Source organism: Oncorhynchus kisutch, linkage group LG10 (genome assembly GCF_002021735.2).
Source record: "Oncorhynchus kisutch isolate 150728-3 linkage group LG10, Okis_V2, whole genome shotgun sequence".
NCBI lineage: Eukaryota > Metazoa > Chordata > Actinopteri > Salmoniformes > Salmonidae > Oncorhynchus > Oncorhynchus kisutch.
The window spans coordinates 3595019-3616937 of NC_034183.2; the positions used below are offsets into that span (position 1 = coordinate 3595019).

The 21919-nt window shown below is 41.8% G+C and overlaps 1 protein-coding gene across 4 annotated transcripts in view; it reads right to left on the reverse strand.

The window, feature by feature from the left end:
* Positions 1 to 20550, reverse strand: part of ddb2 (damage-specific DNA binding protein 2) — a 41377-nt gene extending 20827 nt beyond the window's left edge. The window contains exons 1-6 of one of the 4 annotated variants that reach the window (XM_031832901.1): positions 20408 to 20550; positions 10190 to 10339; positions 9891 to 10012; positions 5861 to 6052; positions 3758 to 3903; positions 670 to 769 (exon numbers count right to left, since the gene is read on the reverse strand). In XM_031832901.1, the coding sequence (XP_031688761.1) occupies positions 670 to 769; positions 3758 to 3903; positions 5861 to 6052; positions 9891 to 10012; positions 10190 to 10337 (708 nt within the window). In that variant the 5' untranslated portion in view covers positions 10338 to 10339; positions 20408 to 20550. The other 3 variants (XM_031832900.1, XM_031832903.1, XM_031832902.1) reach the window with 3 other exon arrangements.
* Positions 20551 to 21919: the final 1369 nt, after the last annotated feature.

Sequence of the window (21919 nt, forward strand, 5' to 3'; positions counted from 1 at the left end):
CTACAGTAGAAATATACAGTACTGTAGCTATAGTGTAAACTACAGTAGAAATATACAGTACTGTAGCTATAGTGTAAACTACAGTAGAAATATACAGTACTGTAGCTATAGTGTAAACTACAGTAGAAATATATAGTACTGTAGCTATAGTGTAAACTACAGTAGAAATATATAGTACTGTAGCTATAGTGTAAACTACAGTAGAAATATACTATACAGTACTGTAGCTATAGTGTAAACTACAGTAGAAATATACTATACAGTACTGTAGCTATAGTGTAAACTACAGTAGAAATATACAGTACTGTAGCTATAGTGTAAACTACAGTAGAAATATACAGTACTGTAGCTATAGTGTAAACTACAGTAGAAATATATAGTACTGTAGCTATAGTGTAAACTACAGTAGAAATATATAGTACTGTAGCTATAGTGTAAACTACAGTAGAAATATACTATACAGTACTGTAGCTATAGTGTAAACTACAGTAGAAATATACTATACAGTACTGTAGCTATAGTGTAAACTACAGTAGAAATATACAGTACTGTAGCTATAGTGTAAACTACAGTAGAAATATACTATACAGTACTGTAGCTAGTGTAAACTACAGTAGAAATATACAGTACTCTAGCTACAGTGTAAACTACAGTAGAAATATACAGTACCTGGTGTCCATCCATGCCTAGCAATAAGACTCGTCCGATGTTGTCTCCGGTCACCAACATCTGTCTGCTCAACGACACATCTACACAGCAGTACCACAGACTGGAACAGAGATGTAATCACCATATAATTTCAAGTAATATCAAATGTATCACTAATTTTTTTATAAATTCAAAAAATAATAATGTAAACTGTAGTGCAGTATACTGTGATTATCCTCATAAATACATTCAGCCAATACTCAACTTTTGTATCATAATAATCACCAGAATGTGATAGACCCAGCCTGCGTCCCCTTTATCATCAGACAGACACTACGAAGTGCACTAGTTGTGTTTTTTCCCTTAAAATTTAAGATGACATTTGTCAATGCGCTAAGCTTGTATCCCAAATGGCACCCTATCCCCTACATAGAAAAATACTTTTGACCATAGACCTACAGTGGGGAGAACAAGTATTTGACACACTGCCGATTTTGCAGGTTTTCCTACTTACAAAGCATGTAGAGGTCTGTAATTTCTATCATAGGTACACTTCAACTGTGAGAGACGGAATCTAAAACAAAAATCCAGAAAATCACATTGTACGATTTTTAAGTAATTAATTAGCATTTTATTGCATGACATAAGTATTTGATCACCTACCAACCAGTAAGAATTCCGTCTCTCACAGACCTGTTAGTTTTTCTTTAAGAAGCCCTCCTGTTCTCCACTCATCACCTGTATTAACTGCACCTGTTTGAACTCGTTACCTGTATAAAAGACACCTGTCCACACACTCAATCAAACAGACTCCAACCTCTCCACAATGGCCAAGACCAGAGAGGATGTAAGGACATCAGGGTATAATTGTAGACCTGCACAAGGCTGGGATGGGCTACAGGACAATAGGCAAGCAGCTTGGTGAGAAGGCAACAACTGTTGGTGCAATTATTAGAAAATGGAAGAAGTTCAAGATGATGGTCAATCACCCTCGGTCTGGGGCTCTATGCAAGATCTCGTGAGATAAAAATTACAGACCTCTACATGCTTTGTAAGTAGGAAAACCTGCAAAATCGGCAGTGAATCAAATACTTGTTCTCCCCACTGTATCTGATTTACATCCCTTTCCTGAGAAAGACATATCCTAAAGTTTTCACAGACAATCACACAGCAAAAATCCTACAGTATTTTACACCCTATATGCTCTGGTCTAAAGTAGTGCCCTATATAGTGCACTACTTTAGACCAGAGCCCTATTCCCTATATATAATAGAATAATATAATATATAATAGGGTTCCATAGGGCTCAGGTCTAAAGTAGTGCACTATATAGGGAATAGGGCTCTGGTCTATAGTAGTGCACTATGTAGGGAATAGGGCTCTGGTCTATAGTAGTGCACTATGTAGGGAATAGTGGCCTGGTCTAAATTAGTGCACTACTTTAGACCAGAACCCTATTCCCTATATAGGGCACTACTTTAGACCAGAGCCCTATTCCCTATATAGGGCACTACTTTAAATCAGAGCCCTATTGCCTATATAGGGCACTACTTTAGACCTGAGCCCTATTCCCTATATAGGGAATAAGGATCTAAAGTAGGGCACTAAATAGGGAATAAGGGTTTAAAGTAGAGCACTAAGTAGGGAATAAGGATCTAGTTTAAAGTAGGGCATTAAATAGGGAATAAGGGTTTAAAGTAGGACACTAAATAGGGAATAAGGATCTAGTTGAAAGTAGGCCATTGAATAAGGGTTTAAAGTAGGGCACTAAGTAGGGAATAGGGGTCTGGTCTAAAGTAGTGTACTATATAGGGAATAGGGCTCTGGTCTATAGTAGTGTACTATATAGGGAATAGGGCTCTGGTCTATAGTAGTGCACTATATAGGGAATAGGGCTCTGGTCTATAGTAGTACCACTATATAGGGAATAGGGCTCTGGTCTATAGTAGTACCACTATATAGGGAATAGGGCTCTGGTCTATAGTAGTACCACTATATAGGGAATAGGGCTCTGGTCTATAGTAGTACCACTATATAGGGAATAGGGCTCTGGTCTAAAGTAGTGCACTATATAGGGAATAGGGCCCTGGTCTATAGTAGTACCACTATATAGGGAATAGGGCTCTGGTCTATAGTAGTGTACTATATAGGGAATAGGGTTCTGGTCTATAGTAGTGCACTATATAGGGAATACGGTTCTGGTCTAAAGTAGTGTACTATATAGGGAATAGGGCCCTGGTCTAAAGTAGTGCACTAAATAGGGAATAAGGGTTTAAAGTAGGGCACTAAATAGGGAATAAGGATCTAAGTAGGGCCTGCATCCTCACCAGACATTGTGGTGATCGTGTCCACAGTCCTGGACTCTGGACAGAACCGTTCCTGGACCGCCCTGAAAGCTCTGCTCGGTCAGCGTACCGTCGCCAGACGCCAGGTAGACCTTGGACGGGTCCGTCAGGCTAAACGTCATCCCTCCAATAAAATCCCCGGCTCCTTTCTGACGAACACAAAACAGACCAATCGAATGCGTTTGTTCCGGTAGTTCCTTCCTGTTTCAGTTGTCCGACCAGTTGGTGTGCCTAGTGAAATCCAACCTTAGCCAATGACAGTTATGTCCAGATAAACGCGAGCCTATCGGAAGGCAGTGGTCTGTTTCGAACTACACTAGTTATATGTTGATACGGTGTTGAGAAAAAGGGCCTTGGTTTGCATCCCAAATGGCACCCTATTCCCTATATAGTGCACTACTTTAGACCAGAGCCCTATGGCACCCTATTCCCTATATAGTGCACTACTTTAGACCAGAGCCCTATTCCCTATATAGTGGTACTACTATAGACCAGAGCCCTATTCCCTATATAGTGGTAATACTATAGACCAGAGCCCTATTCCCTATATAGTGGTAATACTATAGACCAGAGCCCTATTCCCTATATAGTGCACTACTTTAGACCAGAGCCCTATTCCCTATATTCCTATTCCCTGGTCTAAAGTAGTGCACTATATAGGGAATAGGGCTCTGGTCTATAGTAGTGCACTATATTGGGAATAAGGGTATAAAGTAGGGCACTAAATAAATAGAGTGCCATTTGGGACAAGTCCCGTCTCTTACTCCCATGACTCTGTGTTGGTAAACACCCTTAGAGTGGTCCCGTTGAAATCCTGCAACGCGGTGGTTCCCCTGACAGAGGAGGTGAACAGCTGAGTGGGGTTGTACGGGTTAAACTTCAGAGCTGTAATAGAGCCTCCAGGACCAACCTGCGTAAACAACACAGGAGTAGACACTGGTCCCAAATCACATCCTATTCCCTATTTAGTGCACTACTTTTGACCAGAGCCCCGGACGACAGAGCCCCCGACAAAAGTAGTGCACTAAATGAGAAATGGGGTGCCATTTGGGACTCAGCCAACGTAGACCCGATACTATCGGATAAGTCGACTTATTACTATCGGATAAGTAGACCCGATACTAATCGGATAAGTAGACCCGATACTAATCGGATAAGTAGACCCGATACTAATCGGATAAGTAGACCCGATACTAATCGGATAAGTAGACCCGATACTAATCGGATAAGTAGACCCGATACTAATCGGATAAGTAGACCCGATACTAATCGGATAAGTAGACCCGATACTAATCGGTATGTGTCGTATGTTAAGCATACTATCAATACTGTGGGGGGACCCTTGAAGGAAAAATGGATTTCCAAGTCAACTGTTATTGCAAATATGATCGATTACAGTGTTCCTAAACAGTAACACAGACCGATTTAAAACTATTGATTACAGTGTTCCGGTTTAAACTATTGATTACAGTGTTCCTAAACAGTAACACAGACCGATTTTAAAACTATTGATTACAGTGTTCCTAATCAGTAACACAGACCGATTTTAAAACTATTGATTACAGTGTTCCTAATCAGTAACACAGACCGATTTAAAACTATTGATTACAGTGTTCCTAATCAGTAACACAGACCGATTTTAAAACTATTGATTACAGTGTTCCTAATCAGTAACACAGACCGATTTAAGCTATTGATTACAGTGTTCCTAATCAGTAACACAGACCGATTTAAAACTATTGATTACAGTGTTCCTAATCAGTAACACAGACCGATTTAAAACTATTGATTACAGTGTTCCGGTTTAAACTATTGATTACAGTGTTCCTAAACAGTAACACAGACCGATTTTAAAACTATTGATTACAGTGTTCCTAATCAGTAACACAGACCGATTTTAAAACTATTGATTACAGTGTTCCTAATCAGTAACACAGACCGATTTAAAACTATTGATTACAGTGTTCCTAATCAGTAACACAGACCGATTTTAAAACTATTGATTACAGTGTTCCTAATCAGTAACACAGACCGATTTAAGCTATTGATTACAGTGTTCCTAATCAGTAACACAGACCGATTTAAAACTATTGATTACAGTGTTCCGGTTTAAACTATTGATTACAGTGTTCCTAATCAGTAACACAGACCGATTTAAGCTATTGATTACAGTGTTCCTAAACAGTAACACAGACCGATTTAAAACTATTGATTACAGTGTTCCGGTTTAAACTATTGATTACAGTGTTCCTAATCAGTAACACAGACCGATTTAAGCTATTGATTACAGTGTTCCTAATCAGTAACACAGACCGATTTAAAACTATTGATTACAGTGTTCCGGTTTAAACTATTGATTACAGTGTTCCTAATCAGTAACACAGAACGATTTAAGCTATTGATTACAGTGTTCCTAATCAGTAACACAGACCGATTTAAGCTATTGATTACAGTGTTCCTAATCAGTAACACAGACCGATTTAAGCTATTGATTACAGTGTTCCTAATCAGTAACACAGACCGATTTAAAACTATTGATTACAGTGTTCCTAATCAGTAACACAGACCGATTTAAGCTATTGATTACAGTGTTCCTAATCAGTAACACAGACCGATTTAAAACTATTGATTACAGTGTTCCTAATCAGTAACACAGACCGATTTAAAACTATTGATTACAGTGTTCCGGTTTAAACAGATTTAAAAATGATTGTATTATTTGTGTGTATCATCCTGAACATCTAGGTACACAACTGTCAAACGAGAAAACCAATAAGCATGCACTCATTAGTAACCCATCGGCCAATGGCGTCGCTGGGTTGTAGCGATGGAACCGGTCTTTCCAGATGTGTATCAGGCATTCTCACCCCTTGTATGAAGCTGGTCTTGTTGAGCACGTTGTAGTCCCAGAGGACCACGTCTCCTCCCTTGGAGCCGACCGCCAGCGTGGAGGGGTGCGAGGGGTGCCACTCCAGACAGGTGACCCGCCGGTCAAACGGACTGGCTGTACGGTGGAGCTTAAAGGAGGACAGGGAACGTACAAACGGCTCCTGGAGACACTGCGGGAGGGAAATAAGATATCGTGTACTGATGATGATTGGGGCCGGCAAGGTAGTCTAGTGGTTAGAGTATAGAGGATGCAGGTAGCCTAGTGGTTGGAGTGTAGAGGCAGGTAGCCTAGTGGTTAGAGCGTAGAGGAGGCAGGTAGCCTAGTGGTTAGAGTGTAGAGGAGGCAGGTAGCCTAGTGGTTAGAGTGTAGAGGCAGGTAGTTTAGTGGTTAGAGTGTAGAGGAGGCAGGTAGTCTAGTGGTTAGAGTGTAGAGGCGGCAGGTAGCCTAGTGGTTAGAGTGTAGAGGTGGCAGGTAGTCTAGTGGTTAGAGTGTAGAGGTGGCAGGTAGCCTAGTGGTTAGAGTGTAGAGGTGGCAGGTAGACTAGTGGTTAGAGTGTAGAGGAGGCAGGTAGTCTAGTGGTTAGAGTGTAGAGGATGCAGGTAGTCTAGTGGTTAGAGTGTAGAGGAGGCAGGTAGCCTAGTGGTTAGAGTGTAGAGGAGGCAGGTAGCCTAGTGGTTAGAGCGTAGAGGAGGCAGGTAGCCTAGTGGTTAGAGTGTAGAGGAGGCAGGTAGCCTAGTGGTTAGAGTGTAGAGGCAGGTAGTTTAGTGGTTAGAGTGTAGAGGAGGCAGGTAGTCTAGTGGTTAGAGTGTAGAGGCGGCAGGTAGCCTAGTGGTTAGAGTGTAGAGGTGGCAGGTAGTCTAGTGGTTAGAGTGTAGAGGTGGCAGGTAGCCTAGTGGTTAGAGTGTAGAGGTGGCAGGTAGACTAGTGGTTAGAGTGTAGAGGAGGCAGGTAGTCTAGTGGTTAGAGTGTAGAGGATGCAGGTAGTCTAGTGGTTAGAGTGTAGAGGAGGCAGGTAGCCTAGTGGTTAGAGTATAGAGGAGGCAGGTAGCCTAGTGGTTAGAGTATAGAGGAGGCAGGTAGCCTAGTGGTTAGAGTGTAGAGGTGGCAGGTAGCCTAGTGGTTAGAGTATAGAGGTGGCAGGTAGCCTAGTGGTTAGAGTGTAGAGGCAGGTAGTCTAGTGGTTAGAGTGTAGAGGTGGCAGGTAGCCTAGTGGTTAGAGTGTAGAGGTGGCAGGTAGACTAGTGGTTAGAGTGTAGAGGAGGCAGGTAGTCTAGTGGTTAGAGTGTAGAGGTGGCAGGTAGACTAGTGGTTAGAGTGTGGAGGAGGCAGGCAGCCTAGTGGTTAGAGTGTAGAGGTGGCAGGTAGCCTAGTGGTTAGAGTATAGAGGTGGCAGGTAGCCTAGTGGTTAGAGTATAGAGGAGGCAGGTAGCCTAGTGGTTAGAGTATAGAGGAGGCAGGTAGCCTAGTGGTTAGAGTATAGAGGAGGCAGGTAGCCTAGTGGTTAGAGTGTAGAGGTGGCAGGTAGCCTAGTGGTTAGAGTATAGAGGTGGCAGGTAGCCTAGTGGTTAGAGTGTAGAGGCAGGTAGTCTAGTGGTTAGAGTGTAGAGGTGGCAGGTAGCCTAGTGGTTAGAGTGTAGAGGTGGCAGGTAGACTAGTGGTTAGAGTGTAGAGGAGGCAGGTAGTCTAGTGGTTAGAGTGTAGAGGTGGCAGGTAGACTAGTGGTTAGAGTGTGGAGGAGGCAGGCAGCCTAGTGGTTAGAGTGTAGAGGTGGCAGGTAGCCTAGTGGTTAGAGTGTAGAGGTGGCAGGTAGCCTAGTGGTTAGAGTGTAGGGGTGGCAGGTAGCCTAGTGGTTAGAGTGTGGAGGAGGCAGGCAGCCTAGTGGTTAGAGTGTAGAGGTGGCAGGTAGCCTAGTGGTTAGAGTGTAGAGGTGGCAGGTAGCCTAGTGGTTAGAGTGTAGGGGTGGCAGGTAGCCTAGTGGTTAGAGTGTGGAGGAGGCAGGCAGCCTAGTGGTTAGAGTGTAGAGGAGGCAGGTAGTCTAGTGGTTAGAGTGTAGAGGAGGCAGGTAGACAAGTGGTTAGAGTGTAGAGGTGGCAGGTAGCCTAGTGGTTAGAGTGTACAGACACTACTGTTCCCTAGTCACCCTACAGACACTACTGTTCCCTAGTCACCCTACAGACACTGCTGTTCCCTAGTCACCCTACAGACACTGCTGTTCCCTAGTCACCCTACAGACACTGCTGTTCCCTAGTCACCCTACAGACACTGCTGTTCCCTAGTCACCCTACAGACACTGCTGTTCCCTAGTCACCCTACAGACACTGCTGTTCCCTAGTCACCCTACAGACACTGCTGTTCCCTAGTCACCCTACAGACACTGCTGTTCCCTAGTCACCCTACAGACACTGCTGTTCCCTAGTCACCCTACAGACACTGCTGTTCCCTAGTCACCCTACAGACACTGCTGTTCCCTAGTCACCCTACAGACACTGCTGTTCCCTAGTCACCCTACAGACACTGCTGTTCCCTAGTCACCCTACAGACACTGCTGTTCCCTAGTCACCCTACAGACACTGCTGTTCCCTAGTCACCCTACAGACACTGCTTTTCCCTAGTCACCCTACAGACACTGCTGTTCCCTAGTCACCCTACAGACACTGCTGTTCCCTAGTCACCCTACAGACACTGCTGTTCCCTAGTCACCCTACAGACACTGCTGTTCCCTAGTCACCCTACAGACACTGCTGTTCCCTAGTCACCCTACAGACACTGCTGTTCCCTAGTCACCCTACAGACACTGCTGTTCCCTAGTCACCCTACAGACACTGCTGTTCCCTAGTCACCCTGCAGACACTGCTGTTCCCTAGTCACCCTACAGACACTGCTGTTCCCTAGTCACCCTACAGACACTGCTGTTCCCTAGTCACCCTACAGACACTGCTGTTCCCTAGTCACCCTACAGACACTGCTGTTCCCTAGTCACCCTACAGACACTACTGTTCCCTAGTCACCCTACAGACACTACTGTTCCCTAGTCACCCTACAGACACTACTGTTCCCTAGTCACCCTACAGACACTGCTGTTCCCTAGTCACCCTACAGACACTGCTGTTCCCTAGTCACCCTACAGACACTGCTGTTCCCTAGTCACCCTACAGACACTGCTGTTCCCTAGTCACCCTACAGACACTGCTGTTCCCTAGTCACCCTACAGACACTGCTGTTCCCTAGTCACCCTACAGACACTACTGTTCCCTAGTCACCCTACAGACACTACTGTTCCCTAGTCACCCTACAGACACTACTGTTCCCTAGTCACCTTACAGACACTACTGTTCCCTAGTCACCCTACAGACACTACTGTTCCCTAGTCACCCTACAGACACTACTGTTCCCTAGTCACCCTACAGACACTACTGTTCCCTAGTCACCCTACAGACACTACTGTTCCCTAGTCACCCTACAGACACTACTGTTCCCTAGTCACCCTACAGACACTACTGTTCCCTAGTCACCCTACAGACACTACTGTTCCCTAGTCACCCTACAGACACTACTGTTCCCTAGTCACCCTACAGACACTACTGTTCCCTAGTCACCCTACAGACACTACTGTTCCCTAGTCACCCTACAGACACTACTGTTCCCTAGTCACCCTACAGACACTACTGTTCCCTAGTCACCCTACAGACACTACTGTTCCCTAGTCACCCTACAGACACTACTGTTCCCTAGTCACCCTACAGACACTACTGTTCCCTAGTCACCCTACAGACACTACTGTTCCCTAGTCACCCTACCAGCTATCAAGACACACTAGTCTGACTGTAGTAGTGTACCGGTCTCATCTGAGAATGAAAGCTCTGCCCCAGTGTACTCTGGTAAATGTAGTGTACCTGTCTCATCTGAGAATGAAAGCTCTGCCCCAGTGTACTCTGGTAAATGTAGTGTACCTGTCTCATCTGAGAATGAAAGCTCTGCCCCAGTGTACTCTGGTAAATGTAGTGTACCTGTCTCATCTGAGAATGAAAGCTCTGCCCCAGTGTACTCTGGTAAATGTAGTGCAGGATGCTTCCTGGTCCACTTCTCTTCCCAACTGAAGATCTGATCATGGTGGTTGGGAAAACAGGCCCTGAAATACAAGACCGGTACAGTCAATAGCATCAAAGAATGGAAAGAGTCACTTCTCTCCGTGACAAGATAAATACAGTAACATTTCTGGAGCGGGGGAAATGAAATAGAGGACAGTACAGCCAATCAAAAGCTTCTATAACGAAGATTGGCGTTTCTATTGGTGTTACTAGCAGACCTGTTTTCAGTGTGTTCTTCCCGTCCATCTTCTGCCGAAGCTTCATGGAGATGGTTTGTCCTGCAGCCCCAGACGTTTCTCCATTCTGCCTCCTCGACTTCTGCTTCGATTCAGATGCTTCTGAAGGACCCTTCTTTGCCCGTGCCATTTCTGAGTGTGTGTGTAAAAAAAAAGTTTTAAAATTGGGATCAACGGATCAAAGAAAAAGAAAACAGTATGTGACTAGATACACAGTATGTGACTAGATACACAGTATGTGACTAGATACACAGTATGTGACTAGATACACAGTATGTGACTAGATACACAGTATGTGACTAGATACACAGTATGTGACTAGATACACAGTATGTGACTAGATACACAGTATGTGACAGGATACACAGTATGTGACTAGATACACAGTATGTGACTAGATACACAGTATGTGACTAGATACACAGTATGTGACTAGATACACAGTATGTGACTAGATACACAGTATGTGACTAGATACACAGTATGTGACTAGATACACAGTATGTGACTAGATACACAGTATGTGACTAGATACACAGTATGTGACTAGATACACAGTATGTGACTAGATACACAGTATGTGACTAGATACACAGTATGTGACTAGATACACAGTATGTGACAGGATACACAGTATGTGACAGGATACACAGTATGTGACAGGATACACAGTATGTGACTAGATACACAGTATGTGACTAGATACACAGTATGTGACTAGATACACAGTATGTGACTAGATACACAGTATGTGACTAGATACACAGTATGTGACTAGATACACAGTATGTGACTAGATACACAGTATGTGACTAGATACACAGTATGTGACTAGATACACAGTATGTGACTAGATACACAGTATGTGACTGGATACACAGTATGTGACTGGATACACAGTATGTGACTAGATACACAGTATGTGACTAGATACACAGTATGTGACTAGATACACAGTATGTGACTAGATACACAGTATGTGACTAGATACACAGTATGTGACTAGATACACAGTATGTGACTAGATACACAGTATGTGACTAGATACACAGTATGTGACTAGATACACAGTATGTGACTAGATACACAGTATGTGACTAGATACACAGTATGTGACTAGATACACAGTATGTATTCTAGCTGGCTAGAATAGATACCGTCACCCGGTACCGACCTTCACCCTGCACTGACCTTCACCCTGTACCGATCTTCACCCTGCACTGACCTTCACCTGGTACTGACCTTCACCCTGTACCGACCTTCACCCTGCACTGACCTTCACCTGGTACTGACCTTCACCCTGCACTGGCCTTCACCATGTACCGACCTTCACCCTGCACCGACCTTCACCCTTCACTGACCTTCACCCGGTACTGACCTTCACCCGGTACTGACCTTCACCCGGTACTGATCTTCACCCGGTACTGACCTTCACTCTGCACTGACCTTCACCCTGTACCGACCTTCACCCTGCACTGACCTTCACCTGGTACTGACCTTCACCCGGTACTGACTTTAACCCTGTACCGATCTTCACCTGGTACTGACCTTCACCTGGTACTCAACCCTGCACCTTAGAGACCACTGCCCTTTCTACAGAGTCATTGAACACTGGTCACTTTAATAATGTTTACATACTGTTTTACCTACTTCATATGTATATACTGTATTCTAGTCAAGGCCTGTCCTATTTAACTACTACTGTCCACTACATATGTATATACTGTATTCTAGTCAAGGCCTGTCCTATTTAACTACTACTGTCCACTACATATGTATATACTGTATTCTAGTCAAGGCCTGTCCTATTTAACTACTACTGTCCACTACATATGTATATACTGTATTCTAGTCAAGGCCTGTCCTATTTAACTACTACTGTCCACTACATATGTATATACTGTATTCTAGTCAAGGCCTGTCCTATTTAACTACTACTGTCCACTACATATGTATATACTGTATTCTAGTCAAGGCCTGTCCTATTTAACTACTACTGTCCACTACATATGTATATACTGTATTCTAGTCAAGGCCTGTCCTATTTAACTACTACTGTCCACTACATATGTATATACTGTATTCTAGTCAAGGCCTGTCCTATTTAACTACTACTGTCCACTACATATGTATATACTGTATTCTAGTCAAGGCCTGTCCTATTTAACTACTACTGTCCACTACATATGTATATACTGTATTCTAGTCAAGGCCTGTCCTATTTAACTACTACTGTCCACTACATATGTATATACTGTATTCTAGTCAAGGCCTGTCCTATTTAACTACTACTGTCCACTACATATGTATATACTGTATTCTAGTCAAGGCCTGTCCTATTTAACTACTACTGTCCACTACATATGTATATACTGTATTCTAGTCAAGGCCTGTCCTATTTAACTACTACTGTCCACTACATATGTATATACTGTATTCTAGTCAAGGCCTGTCCTATTTAACTACTACTGTCCACTACATATGTATATACTGTATTCTAGTCAAGGCCTGTCCTATTTAACTACTACTGTCCACTACATATGTATGTACTGTATTCTAGTCAAGGCCTGTCCTATTTAACTACTACTGTCCACTACATATGTATGTACTGTATTCTAGTCAAGGCCTGTCCTATTTAACTACTACTGTCCACTACATATGTATATACTGTATTCTAGTCAAGGCCTGTCCTATTTAACTACTACTGTCCACTACATATGTATGTACTGTATTCTAGTCAAGGCCTGTCCTATTTAACTACTACTGTCCACTACATATGTATGTACTGTATTCTAGTCAAGGCCTGTCCTATTTAACTACTACTGTCCACTACATATGTATATACTGTATTCTAGTCAAGGCCTGTCCTATTTAACTACTACTGTCCACTACATATGTATGTACTGTATTCTAGTCAAGGCCTGTCCTATTTAACTACTACTGTCCACTACATATGTATGTACTGTATTCTAGTCAAGGCCTGTCCTATTTAACTACTACTGTCCACTACATATGTATATACTGTATTCTAGTCAAGGCCTGTCCTATTTAACTACTACTGTCCACTACATATGTATATACTGTATTCTAGTCAAGGCCTGTCCTGTTTAACTACTACTGTCCACTACATATGTATATACTGTATTCTAGTCAAGGCCTGTCCTATTTAACTACTACTGTCCACTACATATGTATGTACTGTATTCTAGTCAAGGCCTGTCCTATTTAACTACTACTGTCCACTACATATGTATATACTGTATTCTAGTCAAGGCCTGTCCTATTTAACTACTACTGTCCACTACATATGTATATACTGTATTCTAGACAAGGCCTGTCCTATTTAACTACTACTGTCCACTACATATGTATATACTGTATTCTAGTCAAGGCCTGTCCTATTTAACTACTACTGTCCACTACATATGTATATACTGTATTCTAGTCAAGGCCTGTCCTATTTAACTACTACTGTCCACTACATATGTATATACTGTATTCTAGTCAAGGCCTGTCCTATTTAACTACTACTGTCCACTACATATGTATATACTGTATTCTAGTCAAGGCCTGTCCTATTTAACTACTACTGTCCACTACATATGTATGTACTGTATTCTAGTCAAGGCCTGTCCTATTTAACTACTACTGTCCACTACATATGTATATACTGTATTCTAGTCAAGGCCTGTCCTATTTAACTACTACTGTCCACTACATATGTATATACTGTATTCTAGTCAAGGCCTGTCCTATTTAACTACTACTGTCCACTACATATGTATATACTGTATTCTAGTCAAGGCCTGTCCTATTTAACTACTACTGTCCACTACATATGTATGTACTGTATTCTAGTCAAGGCCTGTCCTATTTAACTACTACTGTCCACTACATATGTATGTACTGTATTCTAGTCAAGGCCTGTCCTATTTAACTACTACTGTCCACTACATATGTATATACTGTATTCTAGTCAAGGCCTGTCCTATTTAACTACTACTGTCCACTACATATGTATATACTGTATTCTAGTCAAGGCCTGTCCTATTTAACTACTACTGTCCACTACATATGTATATACTGTATTCTAGTCAAGGCCTGTCCTATTTAACTACTACTGTCCACTACATATGTATATACTGTATTCTAGTCAAGGCCTGTCCTATTTAACTACTACTGTCCACTACATATGTATATACTGTATTCTAGTCAAGGCCTGTCCTATTTAACTACTACTGTCCACTACATATGTATGTACTGTATTCTAGTCAAGGCCTGTCCTATTTAACTACTACTGTCCACTACATATGTATATACTGTATTCTAGTCAAGGCCTGTCCTATTTAACTACTACTGTCCACTACATATGTATATACTGTATTCTAGTCAAGGCCTGTCCTATTTAACTACTACTGTCCACTACATATGTATATACTGTATTCTAGTCAAGGCCTGTCCTATTTAACTACTACTGTCCACTACATATGTATATACTGTATTCTAGTCAAGGCCTGTCCTATTTAACTACTACTGTCCACTACATATGTATATACTGTATTCTAGTCAAGGCCTGTCCTATTTAACTACTACTGTCCACTACATATGTATATACTGTATTCTAGTCAAGGCCTGTCCTATTTAACTACTACTGTCCACTACATATGTATGTACTGTATTCTAGTCAAGGCCTGTCCTATTTAACTACTACTGTCCACTACATATGTATATACTGTATTCTAGTCAAGGCCTGTCCTATTTAACTACTACTGTCCACTACATATGTATGTACTGTATTCTAGTCAAGGCCTGTCCTATTTAACTACTACTGTCCACTACATATGTATATACTGTATTCTAGTCAAGGCCTGTCCTATTTAACTACTACTGTCCACTACATATGTATATACTGTATTCTAGTCAAGGTCTGTCCTATTTAACTACTACTGTCCACTACATATGTATATACTGTATTCTAGTCAAGGCCTGTCCTATTTAACTACTACTGTCCACTACATATGTATATACTGTATTCTAGTCAAGGCCTGTCCTATTTAACTACTACTGTCCACTACATATGTATCTACTGTATTCTAGTCAAGGCCTGTCCTGTTTAACTACTACTGTCCACTACATATGTATATACTGTATTCTAGTCAAGGCCTGTCCTATTTAACTACTACTGTCCACTACATATGTATATACTGTATTCTAGTCAAGGCCTGTCCTATTTAACTACTACTGTCCACTACATATGTATGTACTGTATTCTAGTCAAGGCCTGTCCTATTTAACTACTACTGTCCACTACATATGTATATACTGTATTCTAGTCAAGGCCTGTCCTATTTAACTACTACTGTCCACTACATATGTATGTACTGTATTCTAGTCAAGGCCTGTCCTATTTAACTACTACTGTCCACTACATATGTATATACTGTATTCTAGTCAAGGCCTGTCCTATTTAACTACTACTGTCCACTACATATGTATGTACTGTATTCTAGTCAAGGCCTGTCCTATTTAACTACTACTGTCCACTACATATGTATATACTGTATTCTAGTCAAGGCCTGTCCTATTTAACTACTACTGTCCACTACATATGTATGTACTGTATTCTAGTCAAGGCCTGTCCTATTTAACTACTACTGTCCACTACATATGTATGTACTGTATTCTAGTCAAGGCCTGTCCTATTTAACTACTACTGTCCACTACATATGTATATACTGTATTCTAGTCAAGGCCTGTCCTATTTAACTACTACTGTCCACTACATATGTATGTACTGTATTCTAGTCAAGGCCTGTCCTATTTAACTACTACTGTCCACTACATATGTATGTACTGTATTCTAGTCAAGGCCTGTCCTATTTAACTACTACTGTCCACTACATATGTATATACTGTATTCTAGTCAAGGCCTGTCCTATTTAACTACTACTGTCCACTACATATGTATATACTGTATTCTAGTCAAGGCCTGTCCTGTTTAACTACTACTGTCCACTACATATGTATATACTGTATTCTAGTCAAGGCCTGTCCTATTTAACTACTACTGTCCACTACATATGTATGTACTGTATTCTAGTCAAGGCCTGTCCTATTTAACTACTACTGTCCACTACATATGTATATACTGTATTCTAGTCAAGGCCTGTCCTATTTAACTACTACTGTCCACTACATATGTATATACTGTATTCTAGTCAAGGCCTGTCCTATTTAACTACTACTGTCCACTACATATGTATATACTGTATTCTAGTCAAGGCCTGTCCTATTTAACTACTACTGTCCACTACATATGTATATACTGTATTCTAGTCAAGGCCTGTCCTATTTAACTACTACTGTCCACTACATATGTATATACTGTATTCTAGTCAAGGCCTGTCCTATTTAACTACTACTGTCCACTACATATGTATGTACTGTATTCTAGTCAAGGCCTGTCCTATTTAACTACTACTGTCCACTACATATGTATGTACTGTATTCTAGTCAAGGCCTGTCCTATTTAACTACTACTGTCCACTACATATGTATGTACTGTATTCTAGTCAAGGCCTGTCCTATTTAACTACTACTGTCCACTACATATGTATATACTGTATTCTAGTCAAGGCCTGTCCTATTTAACTACTACTGTCCACTACATATGTATATACTGTATTCTAGTCAAGGCCTGTCCTATTTAACTACTACTGTCCACTACATATGTATATACTGTATTCTAGTCAAGGCCTGTCCTATTTAACTACTACTGTCCACTACATATGTATATACTGTATTCTAGTCAAGGCCTGTCCTATTTAACTACTACTGTCCACTACATATGTATATACTGTATTCTAGTCAAGGCCTGTCCTATTTAACTACTACTGTCCACTACATATGTATGTACTGTATTCTAGTCAAGGCCTGTCCTATTTAACTACTACTGTCCACTACATATGTATATACTGTATTCTAGTCAAGGCCTGTCCTATTTAACTACTACTGTCCACTACATATGTATATACTGTATTCTAGTCAAGGCCTGTCCTATTTAACTACTACTGTCCACTACATATGTATATACTGTATTCTAGTCAAGGCCTGTCCTATTTAACTACTACTGTCCACTACATATGTATATACTGTATTCTAGTCAAGGCCTGTCCTATTTAACTACTACTGTCCACTACATATGTATATACTGTATTCTAGTCAAGGCCTGTCCTATTTAACTACTACTGTCCACTACATATGTATGTACTGTATTCTAGTCAAGGCCTGTCCTATTTAACTACTACTGTCCACTACATATGTATATACTGTATTCTAGTCAAGGCCTGTCCTATTTAACTACTACTGTCCACTACATATGTATATACTGTATTCTAGTCAAGGCCTGTCCTATTTAACTACTACTGTCCACTACATATGTATGTACTGTATTCTAGTCAAGGCCTGTCCTATTTAACTACTACTGTCCACTACATATGTTTATACTGTATTCTAGTCAAGGCCTGTCCTATTTAACTACTACTGTCCACTACATATGTATATACTGTATTCTAGTCAAGGCCTGTCCTATTTAACTACTACTGTCCACTACATATGTATATACTGTATTCTAGTCAAGGCCTGTCCTATTTAACTACTACTGTCCACTACATATGTTTATACTGTATTCTAGTCAAGGTTCTGCTGTACAGCTTCTCTATATTTATTTAACCTTTATTTAACTAGGCAAGTCAGTTAAGAACAAGTTCTTATTTACAATGACGGCCTACACCGGCCAAACCCGGATGATGCTGGGCCAATGGGACTCTTGGCCGGTTGTGATACAGCCTGGATTCGAACCAGGGTGTCTGTAATGACGCCTCTAGCACTGAGATGCAGTGGCTTAGACTGCTGGCTGGTAGCTTATTCTTTAGATGTTTGGGGCTGCTGGTGAACCCTGATGAGACATAATCATAGTAACACTAGACTAGATGTTTGGGGCTGCTGGTGAACCCTGATGTGCAGCACAATCAGATTCTAGACTAGATGCTTGGGGATGCCGGGGAACCCTGATGAGACATAATCATAGTAACACTAGACTAGATGTTTGGGGCTGCTGGTGAACCCTGATGTGCAGCACAATCAGACACTAGACTAGATGTTTGGGGATGCCGGGGAACCCTGATGAGACATAATCATAGTAACACTACACTAGATGTTTGGGGCTGCTGGTGAACCCTGATGTGCAGCACAATCAGACACTAGACTAGATGCTTGGGGATGCCGGGGAACCCTGATGAGACATAATCATAGTAACACTAGACTAGATGTTTGGGGCTGCTGGTGAACCCTGATGTGCAGCACAATCAGACACTAGACTAGATGTTTGGGGATGCCGGGGAACCATGATGTGCAGCACAATCAGACACTAGACTAGATGTTTGGTGCTGCTGGTGAACCCTGATGAGACATAATCATTCTAACACTAGACTAGATGTTTGGGGCTGCTGGTGAACCCTGATGAGACATAATCATTCTAACACTAGACTAGATGTTTGGGGCTGCTGGTGAACCCTGATGAGACATAATCATTCTAACACTAGACTAGATGTTTGGGGCTGCTGGTGAACCCTGATGAGACATAATCATTCTAACACTAGACTAGATGTTTGGGGCTGCTGGTGAACCCTGATGAGACATTGCTTTCGGGAGTCGATAGTTAGGTTTCCATTCAATTTGCGACAGATTTTCATGTGAATTTTAATAAATTCTTCATTAAAAAAAAAACTATATGCCATTTCAGAGTTTCCTTTAGGAGAATTTGGCGCCGGACAACATGACAGGGAAGATGTTAATTTACTGGACATTGGAGAAATGTAATGGACGTCATCTCGATCCAACCTGGGGCAGCCAACACCTTCAATAAGCTAGGGATGTTGGCCAAACGAGCCACATTTACATGTCCTTAAAAGCGGCCTTTAACAAAATTAGAAAAACACCATTCCTTGTGTAACAGTATAACTTTAGACCGTCCCCTCGCCCATACCCGGGCTCGAACCAGGGACCCTCTGCACACATCAACAAAAGTCACCCACGAAGCATCGTTACCCATCGCTCCACAAAAGCCGCGGCCCTTGCAGAGCACAAGGGGAACCACTACTACTTCAAGGTCTCAGAGCGAGTGACGTCACCGATTGAAACGCTATTTAGCGCGCACCGCTAACTAAACTAGTTGTGACGTCACACTCATTTGCATATGCAAAACTTTAGAACCTTTAATGGTCCACATCATGGTTCAGCTGTCAGAGATTTGAACACTAAAAGTATCAGGGCATTGCATGCAAAGGTATATAGGCTTTAGGTGTCTACTGTAGGATATTCATATGTAAATCAAGTTCAGCTGTCGGAGTCAGTTGGGGGCACTGCCTTCCTATGACAGGTCTGTAGTAGCTAAGGCTTAATCAATAGCCGCACCAAACCTTCAAAAACGTCTCTGAACTTTATTAGGGTCATATCAAAAATAAGTCATGCCATTGGGGGGGGGGGGGGGGGGGGAACTCACTACCTGCCCCCTAAAAAAAACACTCCCAAACCTCCCGGTAAATTTCGATCTGTCCCTAATTTCCTGCAATTCTATCCATTTTGCTACGGGGGTGTTGTACTGTGTATTTATATACTGGATTCTTAGCTCACTCTAATGTATCTACTACTGTACATATTATTCTTGGGGCGGCAGGGCAGCCTAGTGGTTAGAGTGAAGGTTGCAAGTTCAAATCCCTGAGCTGACAGGGTACAAATCTGTCGTTCTGCCCCTGAACAGGCAGTTTAACCCACTGTTCCTAGGCCTTCATTGAAAATAAGAATTTGTTCTTATTAACTGACTTGCCGAGTTAAATAAAGGTAAAAAAATATATATATATACATCCTAGTATATCTCGTGTAAATGCATCATTATTAGTTGTTTTTATTGATTATTCGTGTACCTAATTGACATTTTTACTGCATTGTTAGGAGCTAGTAACGTAAGAATTTCGCTGCACCCGGTTTACCATCTGCCAAACTGTGTACACGTAACACGACCAATAAACTTTATATTTGATTTAATGGTTGAACAACAATAAACGACTAAAGCTACGGCCGGACATCCAGCCTGGCTGTGTAATAATGCATGTTCTTCAAAATGGCAGGAAAATACATTACCAGAGTAATACGGTAGCGTTCCTTTATCTTCCTTGAATTGTTATTTTTCATGCACACACACACTACACGTGAGAAGCGCTTTATGTAAAGTGAAAGTCCAGTGTTTTGTAACGTCTCTGTGTTACATCTTCTTGCCAGCAGGTGGCATGTTGGAAATAGATTCCGAAAGTTTTGCACACCGGAAATAGTAGGGTGGAACTTCCGGTGGTTCAGTCTACGCTGATTGGTTAAGTTTGTCCGCGAGGCGGCTGAACGGGGCGAGTTTGAAACTAATGGAGAAGTCAACAAGGAGACTGACTTGAGAAAATCAAACGATGTCAATTTACGTGAATATTTGCAAATACTAGTAACCGATTTATTTAGCTAATATCGCAAACGTAAATCCTTAGTTTCTGCTACTAGCCGCCTACCACCCTGTACTCCACCCTGCCCTATGTACATAGTTATTCAACACTGGTCACTTTTATTTAACTAGGCAAGTTAAATAAAATAACACATTCTTATTTACAATGACGGCCTACCGGGGAAGAGTGGGTTAACGCTCGAGCGTTGGACTAATAACTCGAAAGGTTGCCGGATCAAATCCCAGAGCTGACAAGGTCAAAATATGTCGTTCTGTATTTCTGGTGACGGAGGGGTTGGAGACCTGTCAGGCCTCTCCTGTAGGACACCTCACTGACCGCGGCTCATCACATTGGAACTATATTTCATGTTTTAATTGCGTTGCTATTGTCCAGGTGTAGTGCCGTGTGAAGCCCCCTGGGAGCGGAGGATGAGGAATTACGGTATTGCGGTGATCAGCTACACGCTCCGGACGGACTCAAAGCCAACAGGAATGAGGGAGTTTAACGAGGTATGTGTCTGTGAAACCTCTGTGTGACATGTATGTGTGAAAGCCCTCTGCTCCTGCGAGAGATAAAATTTTCGAAATCACAAAAGGAAGATATTGGTGAAACTGCTTTACGTGTGAATGTGAGGAAACATGTTTTTTTTTTTCTTCCACGTTTGTCAATGAAGCTAAACAAGTTGCTGGATCAAACGGAATAATAATAATAAACACATCTCTAACAAGCCCTTTGCTTTGACAGACTCCTCCGAGAAGGTGTTCGGCATCAAGACGTCACAGATGGAATTGTTTCAGGATGTTGCCACGCCCCTCGTTGATGACCTCATTCACCACAAGAACGGTAAGAAGAAACAGGGAACATTTGTTTTTATTTTCTATTGTCAAGTATTTCCACCGACTGGTAATCTGTGATCAGAGGCTAGATACTATTCTATTGCCAAGTATTTCAATGGTAATCTGTGATCAGAGGCTAGATACTATTCTATTGCCAAGTATTTCAATGGTAATCTGTGATCAGAGGCCAGATACTATTCTGTTATCAAGTATTTCAATGGTAATCTGTGATCAGAGGCTAGATACTATTCTATTGCCAAGTATTTCAATGGTAATCTGTGATCAGAGGCCAGATAGTCTAATAGACTAGCTGTGTTCGACTGAATATCCTC